At 38.1% G+C, this 17,499-nt stretch overlaps 1 protein-coding gene and 1 long non-coding RNA gene across 3 annotated transcripts in view; one reads left to right on the top strand and one right to left on the bottom strand.

Moving 5' to 3' along the window:
• Positions 1 to 17,499, top strand: part of LOC148187217 (uncharacterized) — a 190,454-nt gene that overhangs the window by 61,662 nt on the left and 111,293 nt on the right. The gene's annotated exons all lie outside the window — the stretch shown is intronic.
• The window catches only part of doc2b (double C2-like domains, beta), a 150,039-nt gene that overhangs the window by 35,539 nt on the left and 97,001 nt on the right, over positions 1 to 17,499 (bottom strand). For both annotated transcript variants that reach the window (XM_088088910.1, XM_042499800.2), the window contains 2 exons: positions 12,061 to 12,135; positions 1 to 110 (listed from right to left, as the gene is read on the bottom strand). In XM_088088910.1, the coding sequence (XP_087945036.1) occupies positions 1 to 110; positions 12,061 to 12,135 (185 nt within the window). The remainder of the gene's footprint in view (positions 111 to 12,060; positions 12,136 to 17,499) is intronic.

The raw sequence follows: 17,499 nt of genomic DNA, 5'->3' as shown, positions 1-17,499 counted from the left end.
CTGAGTGTTTTGCGGACCATATCCTCATCGGTGATGCCGTAGTAGGTCAACGTCTCGCTCCAGACAGGGTTGAGTGTGTTGTGCAGGGTCTTGGTTCTAAGTTTATTGGCCTGAAAGACAAACAGAGAAGTTGTGGTCATTTAACAGGATTGAACGTCGTCATTGATTAACTGCGGGTTCTCCTCCTTCAGCTCAAGAGAGCTCATCTCTCAGGTGGCAACTTTTATTGAAACGCTGCCAGAATTATATAAACACCCCTGAAAATGTACAAAGCCTCTCCGCCCTGGTGGACATTCGTCAATGCATTGACGTCTGGTGGCACACACGCAAACACAAACTCGCTGCTGCATATTGAACAGTGTCTGGAATGAAAAACAAACAGCACACTGCATTTACATGAAGTGACAGGCGTAATCAAAGCAATGCAGGGAGTGAATGATGTTGAATACACTGAAGTTCAAAGATAGTTACAATGGCTCATTTAATGCTCAGCCTGTTTCTCTTTCTGTCAGCGCCTTTTTTGGAAAACAATGTTCCAGTCATGGAGACAATAACTGTAATATATTAAACCATTGATGAATCAAATAGAAAGCTGAGAAAACTGATTTTAACTTAATTATTCAACATATTCTGCAAGTCTTTTAATGATTAGACAATTTCTGATTTATAGTCTAATTTGTGTGATGCCATGCCCATTTTTGCATTTGTAGCATCTGGTGGTTGGTTGATTTAAATGAAACTTTCAATATTTCATGGACATATGACCTATGTTGTTATATGTCAGACTATTAAAACTGCTTTGTAATGAGTCTAAGAAAACAACCCAGATTATGTACTGACTGTCATTTCTATGATTCAGGGTGAGATGTGATTAAAAACTGAGCCTAAAACCAAACAGACAATATCATGCTCAACCAGTTTTAAACAAATAACACAGACTATATTTGTGAGACACAGGAGTCAAACACAGTTTTGGGTCGGCAGCCTTAGAGTGGTTTAGTTAAAGATTTTTAAGGAGGACCTGTTGAGATTAAATTTGGGTCATTGAACTGTCTGACACTGCAGTGTGAGCACCCGCAGCTCAATGATTGACTGTGTTTCAGCCCCACTACCTCTCTGCTCATCTCCTCCAGGTACGAGGGGGCTTTTAAAAAAGTCTGCAGAGATCCAGGGGTCTATGCAAAAATACTGGAATAATTTGCTTGAGAGCAAAGACTGTGTAGCCTCAGCGTGCTGAAATGACTTGTGACGGTTGCTCATTTGTAGCCCTGAACTCCATCTGTGAGCAGGTGGTGGTGTTGAACTATTTCCTCTTTAATGCTGATCACATGTGTAGAAAAGAAAACTGCTGCAGGTTCACTTATCTATGTAGCTTTCATCACCCCAGTAAAACCAGCAGCTGCTTTTTTCACACTGACACTGGGCCTCATGCAAGTACCGATATACAAACAAATTTTCACTTGTTTTTGCTCGTATCCATGATAGGTTCTTATTTTGTTAGTACCCATTGATTTGGGGGATTCACCAATGTTTTCTTATTTTTGTTCCTCCCTTAGATAAGAGACATTCTTACGAGTGGTTAAGAGCACTTGTAACAGGATAAGAGTAAAACATGTTGCTTTCACAGTCCACAAATTGTTGTCTAGTGCAAAGAAAAATACTTTTTACATTTAAGGCACATTTTAAAATTGCATGAATGTCATATAATCAAATTTGGATGATGTTTTGGATTAATCATCAAGACTGGATTATTACATTTCTAGGCTAAAGAAATATACTATACTTTTTATTCGATCCCAATTACTGTAAATTCAGTTACTGTGCGTCCCTGTGCTGACCAGTGCTGGAATGTAGCTAAATGCATTTACTGAAGTACTTTACTTCAGTACAAATCTGAGGCACTTTTAGGTTACTTGAGTATTTTAATCTCATACCACTTTTCACTTCTACTCCACTATACATCAGAGGGAAATATTGTAGTTTTTATTCCACTAATATTATCACACAACTTCTTTCAGAATAAGACATTTTTAACACAAACCATGCGAAAGTATACAACTGCAGCTGAACCAATTAGTCAATAAATTAGAAAATTATTTGGCAACTATTTTGATGATCGTGAAGGTCATTTTTCATGCAAAAAAAAAGTCATGGTTCCAGCTTCTCATACTGTATGCATGAGGATTTGATGCTTTTCCGTTTAATTTTTTTGATCATTTCAATTTTATTAAATGTATTCAAACATTTTTGCATGTGCACTTTTACCTTAATACTTCAATACATTTCTCTGAAATCACATTTTCTGTAACGTTATTTCGCAGTTGGCCGATGTCAGTTTCACTGCTGTAGAAGTTCTTCTTATTACAAGCTTTTTTGGTGTGATGCCTCTCGTATTGGCCATATCTAAGTGTTAAAAAACATGGCCTTATATAGTGTTTGGGGGTGTTGTCAATGTTAATAGGTGACTGATGGTCAGGTGGGATTCATCGTTGAGCACACGTGGTCAGATCTGAACCATTCAGGGCGTCCTACTTATTGGGCCATAACTTCCGGTCAGCCAGCTTCATGATTTATTGACATCCCTGCCCATTACATCATAATTCAATTGATCACTTCTTCAGCTTCTTGCCGTCCTGCCAACAATCCACTTAGTAAATACCAAACAGGGCGGTTCCCCCCTTCAGTCAGAACACCTTGACCTTCATAGTGAACAGAGACATTGTTTTAGACACTGATGAAGGCTTTGAATGGACAGGTACAATATCACATATTAGATTTGATTGGAAATTGCATTACAAACAGCATTTTTATCTCATAGGTTTGGGTATATTTTATAAAATTATGATAGCAATAGAAATACTCTTAAAGTGATACTAATAGAGTACTTCATTGGGTACCAATCATTTGAATACCTTACTTGTGAATGCTTTGGTGGCATCCTTGATTTGACTTTGTGATTTGATTTTGGAAATTTATGTTGAACATGTAAGAAAGAAAAAAGAGAAATGATCATGCAAACAAGCAGACAGACAGAAAAAAAGTAGTATTTACGAACAATAAAAACCATAAAGCAAAAGAAACTTGATGAACTTGATGAAAACATGATTTTGTTTACATATTCCAATAGGAGTTGGCAGAAAAACACAGTCCCAGGGACAGTCCACAGTTACCCAAATAAATTGATCAATGCACTACTGTAAATGTTTTTTCAGAGATGTTTTGCTCTAAAAAGATTGAAAACTTTGAAGAACTTGTTATTTATTAAAAAGTAAGTACTGAGGGAAAAAAAATACTTAATGGAACCCACACAAGATTCAGATTTAATCATTAAAAAAGTTAAAAGATGTAAAAATATGGTATTAGCATTTTTATACAAAATGTGATAATCAGCCCTAAAAACATCATTTTGAAAGCTTTTGTGTGTGTGTGTGTGTGTGTGTGTGTGTGTGTGTGTGTGTGTGTGTGTGTGTGCGTGCGTGCGTGCGTGCGTGCGTGCATGTGCGTGCCCTTCCTGTGGGAATCAGCCACTGATTGAGGGAGGGACAATCAGCGAGAGCCACATTACGTGGATCCCTGCCATCAGACTTGCAAATAATCACACACAGCTAATTGATTAAACTCCCCAGAATCACATGTCCTCACCCATGACTCACAACACAGACAGTGTCATCATATCGTCCTCACCCTGTCATCAGCGGCGAGCTCGGAGGATTTCCCCACACAATATCACACTAATACAGCCGTGTCGCTTGTCACAGTCATTTTCATCACCTCGCTAGATTGCAATTGATGCAACTCTGACAAAGTGAGTCAGTGGAAATGCTTTGCAACAGTCTGATGTCAGCTTTGGTATTTATGGATGCAACTCTTGATAATAAAGTGACTCAGTGGCTTTTTGTCTGATACACCCGTAAAAGATTTTTATACATACCAGAGGAATAAAACATCCATCTGGAAAGCAGTTGTGGAAAGTAGCCAAGTACATCTATTCAAGAACTGTACTGAGCAGTAGTGTTACAAGTAATAGTCCTGCATAAAAAATGTTACTTGAAAATATACTTAAAGTAGTACCCAATGCAGAAAGATATTTAAAAAACAAAACATACAAAAACTTTAAAATTCTAAAAAAAATATACATATATATATGAAAAAACATATAAAAAAGATACCCCAAAACTCAAAATGTTAAAAATCACACAAAAAAACCCTCAAAATTATAAAAATTAGAACCCCCCCAAAACTCTCAAAATTAATAAAAAAAAAAGAAAAAGAAAAAAACACCTGAAACATCAAGATCATTAAAAAACAAGAAAACAAAAATAAGTGGAAAAAAGGTTAAATGTATATCAAAACAAATATTTTTTTGCAAAACAACTCATTGATTGATCAAGTCATTGTTGCAGCTGTACTTGTATGAAGCTACAACTCATACAGTCTGTGGTGTGGTGAAGATAAGCACAGTGTATTTGTACACTTTTGGCTTTTTAGCTTTTTAGGCACAAGATGTGGGTGTTTTTTTGTATGCAACTTGTTAGGCATCAAACGAGGGTGTTTTTTGCAAGCAGCTTTTTATAATCATATATGACTTGTCTTGTAAGCCACTTTTTAGGCACCACACCTGCAGACGTGATGACCACTCTCTGCTTCTAAGGAGTTAAACCCAGTACAGAAACAGTCTGACATGTTGCTTGATGTCTTTTCAGTCTATTATTAGAATGATGAGGGGCGGCTGTAGATGAATTTAATTCTTTGACATTGTTTAAATGAGCTACGATGGGTTTAGGTCAATTTTATTTGCACAAACAAGACAACAGACATACAACAACAAAAGAAGAATAAGTTGCGTGGGTGAGATTTAAGAAACCCTGAGAGGCTAATAAGGAATCTCACCTCAATATGCATAGTAAGCAAATACCAAAGTCATGTCATCAAGAAAAGTCAACACAGAGGGGGTTGAACTTGTGGTCAACAAAGTTCCTTGAAGTCTGAGTTTTCAGGAGTACATACTGTATATTTTGTGCAGTTTCCTCGGGGCTGTAAATAGACCCACATGAGGAGAAGACTAATCGTATATTTTATGATTCAGGGGAGCACCACAGTGAGGGTATGTCAGTGCAAGGCTCCGTCAATGTAAACAACATTAACTGGCTGACCTAATGTACCCACTGACTAATGATGTGCCTCACTTGTGAAGGCCGCTTCTCTTATCATCACGCTATGAGCCAAGCTTTTGAAGAGACATAACTTATGATCTGTTGTGTAAGGGCCATTAAAAGGTCTCACGGGTCTCCACATGTTAGCCCCCAAACACTGCTGTCCCACCACAAAAGCATGTTGCGTGTGTAAGACGAAAGTGTGTCTTCAACATAGAAAATGCCGCACTTTTTTATCTGTATTGAGACAGTGACTGCTTTAATTTGCTTGCGTCTGACAGGAGGCCTTGAGGTTGATATAATCCTTTCATTAAAGTCCTCAAATCTAATACAGATCCTGTGAATGAGTACACTCCACAAAAGCAGCTTATTGAAAGCTAAAGCTGTGATTATCCATCTACCTCTCCCACATCTCCCTTTCTTCTAATTCAGACTCATCTCATTTGTTCATATATGATCTGAACTTTCTGACTTTAGACTCTGTTATGTGTGTAGTGGCACCTGAAAGATACTGCATGTGAAAGGGGGATGAATAGCCATGCAACTGTTTGCTTCATTCATTTCTGTCAGTGTATAATATACTGTGGATTATTTTTTAAACTTTACCAGACAGGCTACTCATATTCTGAGAAAATTCACTGCGAACGCAGGACAAATTTAAAAGCAAAGTTCAATTAAGTGCATTAACTTGGTTGCGATAACAAATTACAAATCCATCCAGATAAAGACATTACAACAATGTCTTTATCTGTCACACAAATGAGGAAATATAAACTAATATCTTTTACTCAAACTTTCCTGCTTCCGTTTCAAAATAGAAGTCCCCCTACAATGTCTCTGTTTTTTGTGAAACATTTGCAGGAGCGTGCTACTGACAGTGCAGGAGCCTGCACGACTTTGTAAATGAGTGGAATATGTGCTTTTAAATGTGGAAATGCAGGACTCAGCAGCAGGCATCCCTGCAGAAGCGTCACAACCGTGAGCGTGAAACACGCCACAGTTCAGCAAGGTTGCCGTCACGTGCTGCTCATGCATGCGATTTATTCCAGGCGTAATGGAAACGCGAATCTTATGGTTTCTAACTTTTTGTGAGTTTCATAATTCATCCTGATCTGTGCCTTTACCATTGCAAGATCCCTGCCAAGCGTGAGATAACTATAGACCACTGTTTGAGAGCAAAATACAACAAAACAAACAACAAAAGTGATTTTTTTTTGTTTTTGTTTTAGCGACTGGTCATTAGTTTACAAGTATCTTTTATAGCAACAAACAAACAACAACCCATCACTGTTTTTCTACCATAGACAGTGCCATGAAAAGCAGTTGTTTTTACCGACACCTTGCTCGGTTTTCTCCGTTTTGATGGATGGTTTCACCAGGCTAAAATTTCACAGCAATACGTTCAGTAGTTGTTCAGGTGTTTAACTTGAGACCAAAGTGTTGGAACACTGACTCAAAGTTAAATGTTGTACTTGCCCAGAAAAGTTTTTAGTCCCTGGCAAATATGATAAGGAATAAACACCACAGCAACAAACCATTTAAAAATGTTGTGAATGATATAGAGGAGCCTGTCATGGGAAAATGATTTCTGTCGCAGCAGATTTCATGATACGGCTGAGAAACTCTGCTGCTGTTATTGTTGCAAACCTGATGATTTCAAACTCTCCGGATCAGCAGATACAGCGGCTCTGACAAACTGACTCCTCACTGTCATATAAGTGACAGATACATTATTACTTCTCTACAAGACTGAGGTTATTCTGAACTCTGAACTCCAATAAACTAAATGCATCTGTTAGATTTCTGCAGGCAGATGGAAACAGTCATAATGTCACCCTTTGTTGTTAGCAGTGCCACTTTGTTTGCTCAGCCTGACAATGTGCTGTGACTTTTATTGTGCGGTGTATGTACTAAAAACAGGGTCAGTAACGTTCTCAATCTCTTAAAATGTGACTGGAATAAATTACTGACTGCTGCGTGTGTGCAGACGCTGGGCTTTGTGCTTTTTTTGTAACACAACTTGTGATCTTGAAATTTAAAAATTGACTAATTAGGGAGAATGCACAGATAGAGTTGTGATTATCAGCACGAGGATATGTAATTAGCCATTCAGAAAGTGAGAAAGGCCCCGGGCCTGACGACGGCGATGAGACAGTAGCGTAATAATTGTCACACAACACATGGAAAAGGCCCATAAAACAAATCAACAGTCTGCCTGCTGTTGGTCTGCATTTGGACCGCTCCACCCCTTTAATCACCGGAGTTACGGGAGAAATCTGCCAACTGTAGATATCATCTGTGATAATATCCGTCCAACAGATTTAGTCCAGAGATTTCTCAACAACCGGTGACCAGATTGCCGTGTATATTCATCGCACCCTGAAGATGATTCAAATGATTTCTTGCCGTAAAGTGTATTTAAAGACTACAGTTTACACAGCCAACAAAAACCTAAAAGCCCTGATTATGACAGTCTGGCTTTAGAAAACATTTGTTTGCTCTCCATTCTGCAGAGACACACATGAAGAAAGGAAGAATTAGTTGCATATACTCAGTTGCTGTGGTTTGAGGCTAAACACACTTTAAACCTTTACAAGTAAATGACATATAATTACATCAGCACTGAATCATGACTTCATTTGTTCCAAATGGATATTTTAGTTAATTGCTCACAATAATGACTGTTATTCACAGTGTTAAGTGTGGTTTTTAACCCAGGTTTTAATTATAATTTATTCATCATTTTAGATTAGTGAATGAGATGTCATCATTCTGTGATAAAACATCAGAAACATCTGTCCACAAAAAAGAAACAACCCAACTGCCAGAAAAGAAACGTTGGCATTGTATTTTTCTGCAAACATACAGTATGTTGCATTTGTATGCTATGGTGTAGCAGAAACACTAACTTTACATTTTCTTATATACTTCAACAACACTAATTAATATTTGGTTTGGTGAAGGCACAAACCCCACAAAATTATTGTTGGAGTTTGGAGTTTAAAAAAAGCACTTTTGGTGGCACAGTTGCAGCTGGAGAAGCTGTGGATGTCCCAGTGATTAGTCCTGTGTGAATCGTTATGGCAGCAATTTTTTGGCCTTTTTTCTTTTAATGCTCTTTTTGTTTTCTCCACACTATTCCCTCTATTGATGTGGTGTCGGCATATTTGGAAAAGAAATTTTTCAACGAGGAAAAGTAACGAGAAAACACCCTCAAGGTGTGACAATATGTCAAAGAGTTGGCAAAAACTTTGGTCCGCGGGTTGCCAAGTTGACATCATGTGTGGAAAAATGGCAGACGAAAGTACATTTTCAGTTGATGCTCAGAAACTTTTTAGTAATTCATATATTGCATGTCAATTTTTTTGCTCACATGTAATTTGTATCATGTAATTAGGTGGTAACCTCAGTTGCTGTCCACATAGTGACCTACATAAGTTAGAAAGGTTTTTTATTGGCATTTGTCAGGTAAAGCAGTATTTTAGTATTTTAGGGGATGTTATTGCTGCAGCAACAAGTCTTGGACATGTAATTTTGTACTATAAAGCTCCAAAATTTTATCAATGTGTTATTTAAATGCTCTGAGCAATAAAATACAACACAATCTTCGTAACTTTCCCGTTGTATCCACATAAAATCAGTGAAGTTAGAAGAATGATTTTCTCACTCAGGGAATGGGACCATCCAAGGAGCTCACAAATGCAGCTTTTTTTCCTTTTTCTTGTCATGGTGGAAAATTAAGGAGGCTGTGTTAGCAATCATAAACTAAAGTTTTGACAGCTTTTTTGGGCGCAGAAGGTGTGGTGTAAAGCATAGAGACACATTTGCAGAAAGGGCGAGCTCAAATCCATCAGAGGAGTGAAATATCTAAAAGATTAGATGTAACAATGAGTGGCCGACTCGACTCTATAAGTTTAACCCACATTTACAAAAAGAAAAGAAGCAGGTTATCTGTATGCCTTGCTCGTGGTGCTGTTTAAAATGCACTCTCTAAGCTGATTTAAATATAGCTACTTTAAAAACTTTCTGAACAGCACACAAGTTATTTAGGGACAAAGTTTTTGCTCTTGAGGAAAGTCTGCTTTCTGCTCTGCAGTCAGCTGAGATCGTTTGTCACCCACACAGTGCGACAGGTGTATCGTTTTCCAATGATTGGTTTTAAGTGAAGGCTATTCCATTCTTTGTGTCCTGCGTTGCTGTATTTATATGTCATGGATTATTTGACTGGTGGATGAAATAAAAGTCCATGAGAGCATGTGGCGTCAAGGGATTTGTCTCCTGTCTCAGCAGGAGGCTTCACAAAGGCCTTTGAATATTCCTGTCGGTAAAACAAGGAGCCGTCACCTCCTCTCTGCTCTGATATTTCTCTCAGCTTGCTCTCAAAATAATCATTAGGCTCGGTCTAAGAGCCTCATTAAGGCCCGCTAAAGAGGTCATAAGTTCTGCCTGCTCTCTAATCAGAAGTGAAGTTTCACGCTCTGCTGCAAAGCCAGATCACAGTTTCATCTCCCACGAGACCACAATCAAACACACTGAAATGTCTGCAATTATTCCGGGTTTAAACTGTCGATGACTGACTGGGATTAGGTACTGTATTATGTTTTCAGGGGAACACAAGGAGGTTAACTGGTGCAGGTGAGACATTTGGCATACAGTAGCTATGAATAAAAGAGAGTCAGTGCAAAAACTTTATTGCACATTCACTCGCATGCAGAGGCAGCAAGAAACTTCTTTTTTTCGATAGCTTTGAAAAGAAGTCCATATCATTCAGATTTGGCAAATGAATCATGTTTCATGCCTCAGACAAATATTTCGAAGGTCGAGTAACAAAGGAGCAAAGTGTGTCTGGTTATTATGTCGTCCAGCGAGCTGTTGGTCACTATGATGGGTTGTCGGTCAACAGTGTGAATTTAACACTCAACAAGTGTTGAATGCTCCTGACAGCAAGGTCAGCTGCACTGTCTGTCAAATTTATAGTGATATAACCTCAGCTTTATATCGTGTTTGGAATTACAAAACTGCTCTATTATTTAAGTTAGTTCGCAAGTTTTAAAAAAAAAATGTTGAATAGAGAAAACTGAGAAATTTTCAGCCTTTCTTTTTACAAATGTATATGATTATATCTGCCAGGAGAGAAGACTCATACAGCCAGGGGGATAGTGCTATTTGTGTAAGTACCGCAGGGCGCTGATGACATGAATGCAAGCTTTGGTTATGTTGTGGCTTGTTTTAAATATTATGTAACTGCTGTTCCTATGGTGGCAATTTTACATTATAGACTGTATAAATAATAGACGTAATTACGTGATTTCACTCACTGATTTCTGAAGTGCCATTCTGAAGGCATAAATTTATTGGTATATCTGCCATCACCATTTTTTGGCATTTTTGGAGCCAGAAGTGAAAAAACTGTTTTTTGTACCAGGCTGTAAACATGTCTGTTTCTGCCGCAAAGTTGGACATTTAAAAATTTGTGTCTGATATTGACTGGCTTATTGTATTTTGGAACAGACTTTGCCAAAAAATGCAAATAAAGGGATAAACAAACTGCTTTTAAACACAGGTTTTTAAACGCATTTCTGCCATTCCAGCTGCAATTATGAAGTATTTTTATAAAAAATGGACATGGGCAGTGGGTGAATGAAACAAAGGGCTTCGTCAGTCTCTAGCTATGGCATTTTCTATTCTCAATGCCCGGAGAATAGAAAGAGTTTTCTTTATTTTATAGCGGGATGAATGACCACACAATCATGTCGCTGTTAATCCATGCATGAGTTGACATTGTGAATTAATCATCATGAATCAATCAATACACCTAAAATGTCAGTAATGGAATATTGATCATTCCATTGATTACCTTAAAACTTTCCATTGGCTCTCTCTTGCATGGAAATCGCTTTAGCGATGAATGGATCTTCAAACAAATGGTAAAAATGTTTTGTTTTTAAAAAAATATGTGACCTTTGAGGTGCTGGTAGCCCATTACTCCCCTTGGGAATACCCATTGTTGGAAGGCCCGAAATTCTGAAGCAACGTTAAAAAAATATCCCATTGGATAGACAACCCATTTCTCTGACAGCCTGTTATTCCAATAACAAACACTCATTGCTCTGAAGTCCGATTTATCCCAAAATGTACACCCCCTGCTCTTAGACAATCCAATAGCCAAAAAAAAAGTTTGCATTATGTTTCTGTAAACCACATATGCATGATATTTCTCAAAAAATGCTGTGGGGAAGCTGTGGTTATGTTTAGGCACAAAAAATACTTGATTATAGTTGGGAAAGATCACGTTTTGACATGAAACGCCAACATTTAGTAGCACTTAAGTTGCTGGAAAAGCAGGGACTGTTCAGTAACAAAAACAGCCAGGTTCAATGGCTCAGACGCTACTGGGAAAGGCTGTAAAGAGTCAATAAAAACACTCACGGCTCAAACGTTGCTATGAAATACTGTGAAGGGATGATTAAAACACTTGGGATCAGTGGCTCAAACACTGCTAGGAAACTGAAACTAACTGCAAGGACTGTGTATTTTTGGATGAAAAGGACTTTGGAGCAATAGGTGTTTCATTTTAGAATAAGAGTTGCCAGAGAATTGTGCTTACAGTTCAATGGGACATTTTTCACACTAATGGGACTTTGGACTTGGGCTGTTGCAACAGTGACATGGCACCACACTGGGGACAGAGCCAGGGTAGCTGTAGCTAGGTGGAATACCTCCAGTCTCTATGGTAAACTAGTCTGAACATGAAAAAGGCAAACTTGAGCTACAGTAAACCCTGGAAATGAGGCAACTACCTTCACTTTAATTGGGAATAACAGTCCAAAAACTGTCACAATGGTTAAATAAAAAAATGTAATCATGGAGAGTAAAAAAAATCCAGTCGAATCCAGTTTTTACTCACCTTGCTGGCTCCGGGCAGTAGGTGCAACTTGACATAGGGGTCAGAAAGCCCATTGTGGTCCATCGGCTTGAGCCCCTGTGAATTAAACATAGACAAGTCAAGTCATAGACAAGCCAGGAGGCTTTGATAGTGTGACCTACGCACTACAGGTTGTCCTGCCTCATATGATGGGAACAAAGTAAAATGTCAGGCCACTTAGTTTTGTTGCCTAAACCCAAAGTAGTCTTGGTTGTAAAACTGTCTTGTTGTCTTGTAACTGTCTTGTAGCAATGAAAGTTTGTTGAAAGATGCTGTTGCAGGCATTGATTGGAAATTGACATAGAAACTGACATGTCCACAACTGACTCTAGGGAGGCACCTATAGAGCGTAATAGGTCCAAGCATAGAGCCACTGATCAAGCTGCTGCATGTGACAAGTTGGATTGCGATACGACACTAATTTTGTCTAACAAAGTGTGAAAACCATGTGACAGCTATTAAAAATATCAGGAGCATACAGGTTTAAACTACTGTCTACTTTTCCTGAGCACCTTAATTCCTTTAACTTTACGCTCTACTTAGTCGTTTCTATGGATCATTAGATCCAATCTTTGTCTCTAACATGTATGAGACATTGAGTGCAGCGTCACTTCAGTTGGAAAGACCCTTGTCACCCTGAGAAACACTGAAGAGAATAGGGGAACTGACTAAAAGTAAGAGGTTTTACATTCCTTTGAAGAGCAAATCAATGAGACTCACACGGAAGGGAAAGGTCACTCATACATTGACCAAATAAAACAACGCCATGCGGGTGCCCGCTGAGAAAGAGAAAAGACCTGAAGGGTTTTTCAGAGTGACATGTAGAGAGAATTTAATGACGAAACTGAAACCTCAAGCAAAATATCTGGAGCTTTTATAAAGTAGTGTTTGTTTTCTTTTCTTTGACCTCATGTGGTGTCGAGATTATTCAGGTCGCCGGCTCAATTGGAGGTAAAAGCTTAAATTGGAGCAGAGTTCATGAAAACACAGCTGAGGATCGTTTTGTCCATTATCATATCATCGCTGTCAGGTAACAGCATAAATGTCAACTTTAATTACTGTTGCTTTTAGCTTTATGAAAATTAGCCTTTTGACACTCTACCTGTACGTGTGAAGATTTCTCATAAACCTGAGTGAAACAATAATTCATGCGATCCTCTTTAACATCACTGAAACTGTAGTTTTAAGGCTATAACAAGATACTTGTGATATGTGTTTACAGACATCAATATGACTGAAATGTCTCAAATGAGTATAAACCACAAATTAAAACAGTTAAGGTGTCTTAACTGTCTTAAGAAAGGACAGAAGACAAGTATTTTTGGTAAAAACAAGAATAACTAGAAGGGCATTCAGAGGGCTCAAACCTTTGCCAACACTAAATGTCCTCGCAATGTTAATGAAAGTGAAAAATAATTTGTGTATCCACTACGTGATTGGGATCTGCTCCAAAATGTAATAGCTTCTTCTTTGGCCCATGCTACACCCTTCCACCAAGTTTTAGAAAACTCAGGCCAGAAGTTTTTCCATAATCCTGGTGACAAATAAACATAACCTTCTTGGCAGTAATAAAGAAACCACAATGTGTCCAAAATGACTAATTCAAAGGAAACTGGTTGTTGAGTCATTAAAGGGGTACTCCAACTATTTTGTTCTGTAAATTTGGGGACTCAAAAGTGAAAGCAACAGAGGCCTTTTGGTCCCTGTTTGGGTCAAGCTCCAAAAACACCGGATCCCACATTTTCCATAATGCACCTAAGTGAAAATATATGTTACGTCCTGCCTGTATGGAAAAAAAGACTGATTTTCATAGGCCATCGGTATTAAAAACTGGGGAACTCAAATAAATAAAAAAAGAAGTCCTTAGTGAAGCAGCAGAGGCCAAGATACCCTGACTTTTAGACTCTTTTTAAGGAGGAAGTTTGTTTAAAAAAGCTTGAGCCTACAATTCCCACAATGCAACTCAGCAGTGTCTCATTCATATCTGAAACTAAAGATTATTTTCTTTGAATGTATTGATTATATTTGTGATTAATTATTTGTGAAGTCTATAAAATGTTGTAAAATGACAAACAGTGCTCGCCACAAAAGCCCAAATCTTCAAATATTTTGTTTTGTGCAACTCCCAAATAAAAAAAAAAAAAAAAAAAAATCAATTCATAGTGAAAATATCAATAATTTGTCTTTGGCAAAATGAACAGATTTTCAATAATCAAAAATGTTGACAATTATTTTTCTGTGGATCGACTAAGCGATTAATCAGCTGATTGTTTCAGTCCTTGTTTCATCGTTCATGCCCTTTAAAACTGTAACTTCTATCCACCCAGTTTGTAACACAAGCTTTCTTTTTTCACTACTGGTCTTTATTTAGTCAACAGAAACAGAACATACTGTATCACACAACAACAGACACTATACAGAACATATAGCGGAGCCGGAAGGAAAAGAAGTGTGAGTGTGAATGTGGGAGTGTGTGCTATAAGGTGTGGAGTGTAGATAGGTAGATGAAGTATATAGTGCATGTAAGGGGGAAGGGGAAGTGAAGAACTGGAGAGAGTGGCCAGTAATTTTAGATGCAGTTTAACTATTTTCTCTAATGCACATTTTTCCGTAGTAGTCTACGTAACCAAACTATGATGAAGAAATTTAGCACACTTTATGCATGAAACTGGACTACAGCTGTCTTTAAAATGCCAAATTTCTTGCTATTTTTACTTTTTGTAAATCTTGCTATGTAGAGCATTTTATATTTGTTTAAACATGGATGTCCAAATCAACAAATGGTATGTTATCTGTGCTCGAAATGCTTTATTAAAATTTTACGTTATGTAGCAGAATGCAGTGTTGCGCTCTGCTCCCTTTGGTTGAGATTGTTCAGGATTTAGGAAAAATCACAGCCATGAAGGTGTTGCATTTTAAAACAGTGTCTATAAATGGTTGTAGAATTAACATTTGGTTTGAAATTATCACCAATCTTCTACAAAAATAAAAAGCAGTGGTTGTCAATCATTCTCTCTGTATTATTTTAGTAATTGGACAGAGAAGGTGACAGATGTGTCCTTGGCTGTATGCAAGCTGATTTTCATGGCTGTTCTGTATGGACCCTCTGGTCCATTGAGGCTAACATCAGAGAGAAATTGTTATCTGTGCCTCTTCTACAATTGATTTCTCGCGGTGTGATTGATGAACACTGGTGCAAAGTGTTGAGTCTTGATTCTTGGGGAAACCACAGCAGACCCAGGAATGTGGTATGCACTTTACAATTTGTTGCTGAACCGTCTAAAAATGTTGACTTTGCTTTTATTAATAATCCTTCTGAGTAGCCATTAGTGACCAAAAGGCATGTCAGGCAATATTTGCCTCCACTGACAGCACTGAAATCTAATTTGTCCACTGTGGTTTCAGATGTTTACGGCAGTAGAATAAATATACGCTTATAAATCATACATATACATATAATAGAAATAGTATATTGTAAAATGATAAGTAGAAGTCCCTCTGTCTTTGGAAAAAAGGCAGTTCACTTGTTTCTGCAGTATACTCTATCCCACAGAAAGGAAAACAAACAGTAAAATTAACATCCTTAATAATAAACCTCTGTGCTTTAACATGTACATACAGTAGAATACACTGTACTCTGTAAATACACCGTGTAATCTGCGTCATAATCTGCAACCCCCAGGTTGTCAAACACAGACGCTCCGTCATGCCCCTCAGCGTCTCATAGCAATGCACAGGGCTCCCTTAAAATATCCATGTGACACAAACACATTGTGTTTGGTTGCAGTTAGTTTAAGCAAAAAAAAAAACTTTTAACCCAAAAGATATTTTGAGTTAAAATAAGGACAGTTGTTACATAATAATATAGCATGACGAAAACACGTTACATGAGTGATGTCAGTGTGCAGTGACACAAGGTTACCATTAAACAATGTCAACGTTTGGTTTCACACAGGATGTAAGTGCGTGAGTGACGTGACGTTAAACCAACATTGACCTTTGATTTTGCAGGGGAAAAAACTGGGGTCTCCTTGGTGAAGGTCTTGTTTGTTTGATCCATTCACCTCCCCTCCCTCCCACCATACGTGCACTTTCTCACTCTTTATAGAGTTACAATCATTTGCTCAGCATCAAGTATTGACACAGACAGGTTTACATCAATGAATTCTCATACTAAGTTGTCAAATAGCGACGCATACTTGTTTGCGTGGGACACAAACAGCAGTATCCTGGGTGAAAGTTTGTGTTTGTTTGACCAAGCCACCCTATATGAACTTTTTCAATCAAATCAAATATTGCTGTGGATGGGTTTATTTAAATTAGTTGGAAGCCCGCTGTGTCTCATAAAGATGTTAAAGGGTATCTTATGCTTCGTTATCACACACTGAGGGGTGTGACAAAGCATTGTTATTTGTCGATTTGGGAATAAGAATGAGCTGTTTGAAAGCCCAATGTGTCTCATAAAGACGCTAAAAGGATGCCTTTAGGTCAGATTTGGGCAGCTGTGGCTCAGAGGTAGAGCAGATCCTTCTCTTATCAAAAGATTGGTGGTTTGATCTCCAGGCTCCTCCAGTCCGTATGTCAAAGTATAGTTGGGCAAAATACTGAACCCCAAATTGCTCCTGATGCTGTGCCATTGAAGTTTGAGCGCACGTTAATGGTTACTGAGTAGCAGATTGTACCTTGTACGGTTGCCTCGGCCACCAGTGAGTGAATGTGTGTGTGGTGGGTGAATGTATCAAGTAGTGCAAAAGCGTTTTTAGAGGTCGAACAACTAGAAAAGTGCTATAAAAGTGCAGTCCATTTACCATTTACCATAACACACGCTGAGGGGCATGACTAAAATTAGGTTTTTAATGACCAAACTACCCATTTTATGTACATTACTTTACCTATTAAAGTGCCCATTTCATTCAACTATTCATCACCCACTTCAGTGTTCATAATGATCTTAACTATCTTTGTTCGGCTTCGTTCTCCTTGTCTTTAGGTGTATTTCTATTTTTGTGTATGTATATTGAGAGCCACAGTTCCTTGTATGTGGACACATACTTAGTCAATAAAGAGGATTCTGATATATTAGTACGCAGAATAAAGAATAATAAACCCACTTGGTTTTATGATCTTGTCGAACAAAGATTTAATTTCTCATCTGCCAAACCATAAAAAGTCCACATCACTTGAAACAGCCAAAAATTGTTTATCATCAGCCCAGTGCCATTATTTTAATTGGTCCCTGTCTTTATGGTTCTTCCTTTTAATGGATCAAAAAGGGAAAAAGAAAACAAATATGACGTCTATTCACCCACAATTATCAGGCTTAACAGAGGAGCTGGGCTCAAAGCCCAGCACTCAGCAGGAATTACTGGCAGCAAAATGACACACTCAACTGTGTCTAATAAGGCAACACTACTGCTTCAG

The sequence above is a fragment of the Plectropomus leopardus genome, chromosome 15 (assembly GCF_026936395.1).
Source record: "Plectropomus leopardus strain MGB_pleo_1.0 chromosome 15, ASM2693639v1, whole genome shotgun sequence".
NCBI lineage: Eukaryota > Metazoa > Chordata > Actinopteri > Perciformes > Serranidae > Plectropomus > Plectropomus leopardus.
The sequence above is the reverse complement of the archived record's forward strand: the minus strand, read 5'-3'. Positions and strand labels throughout refer to the sequence as shown.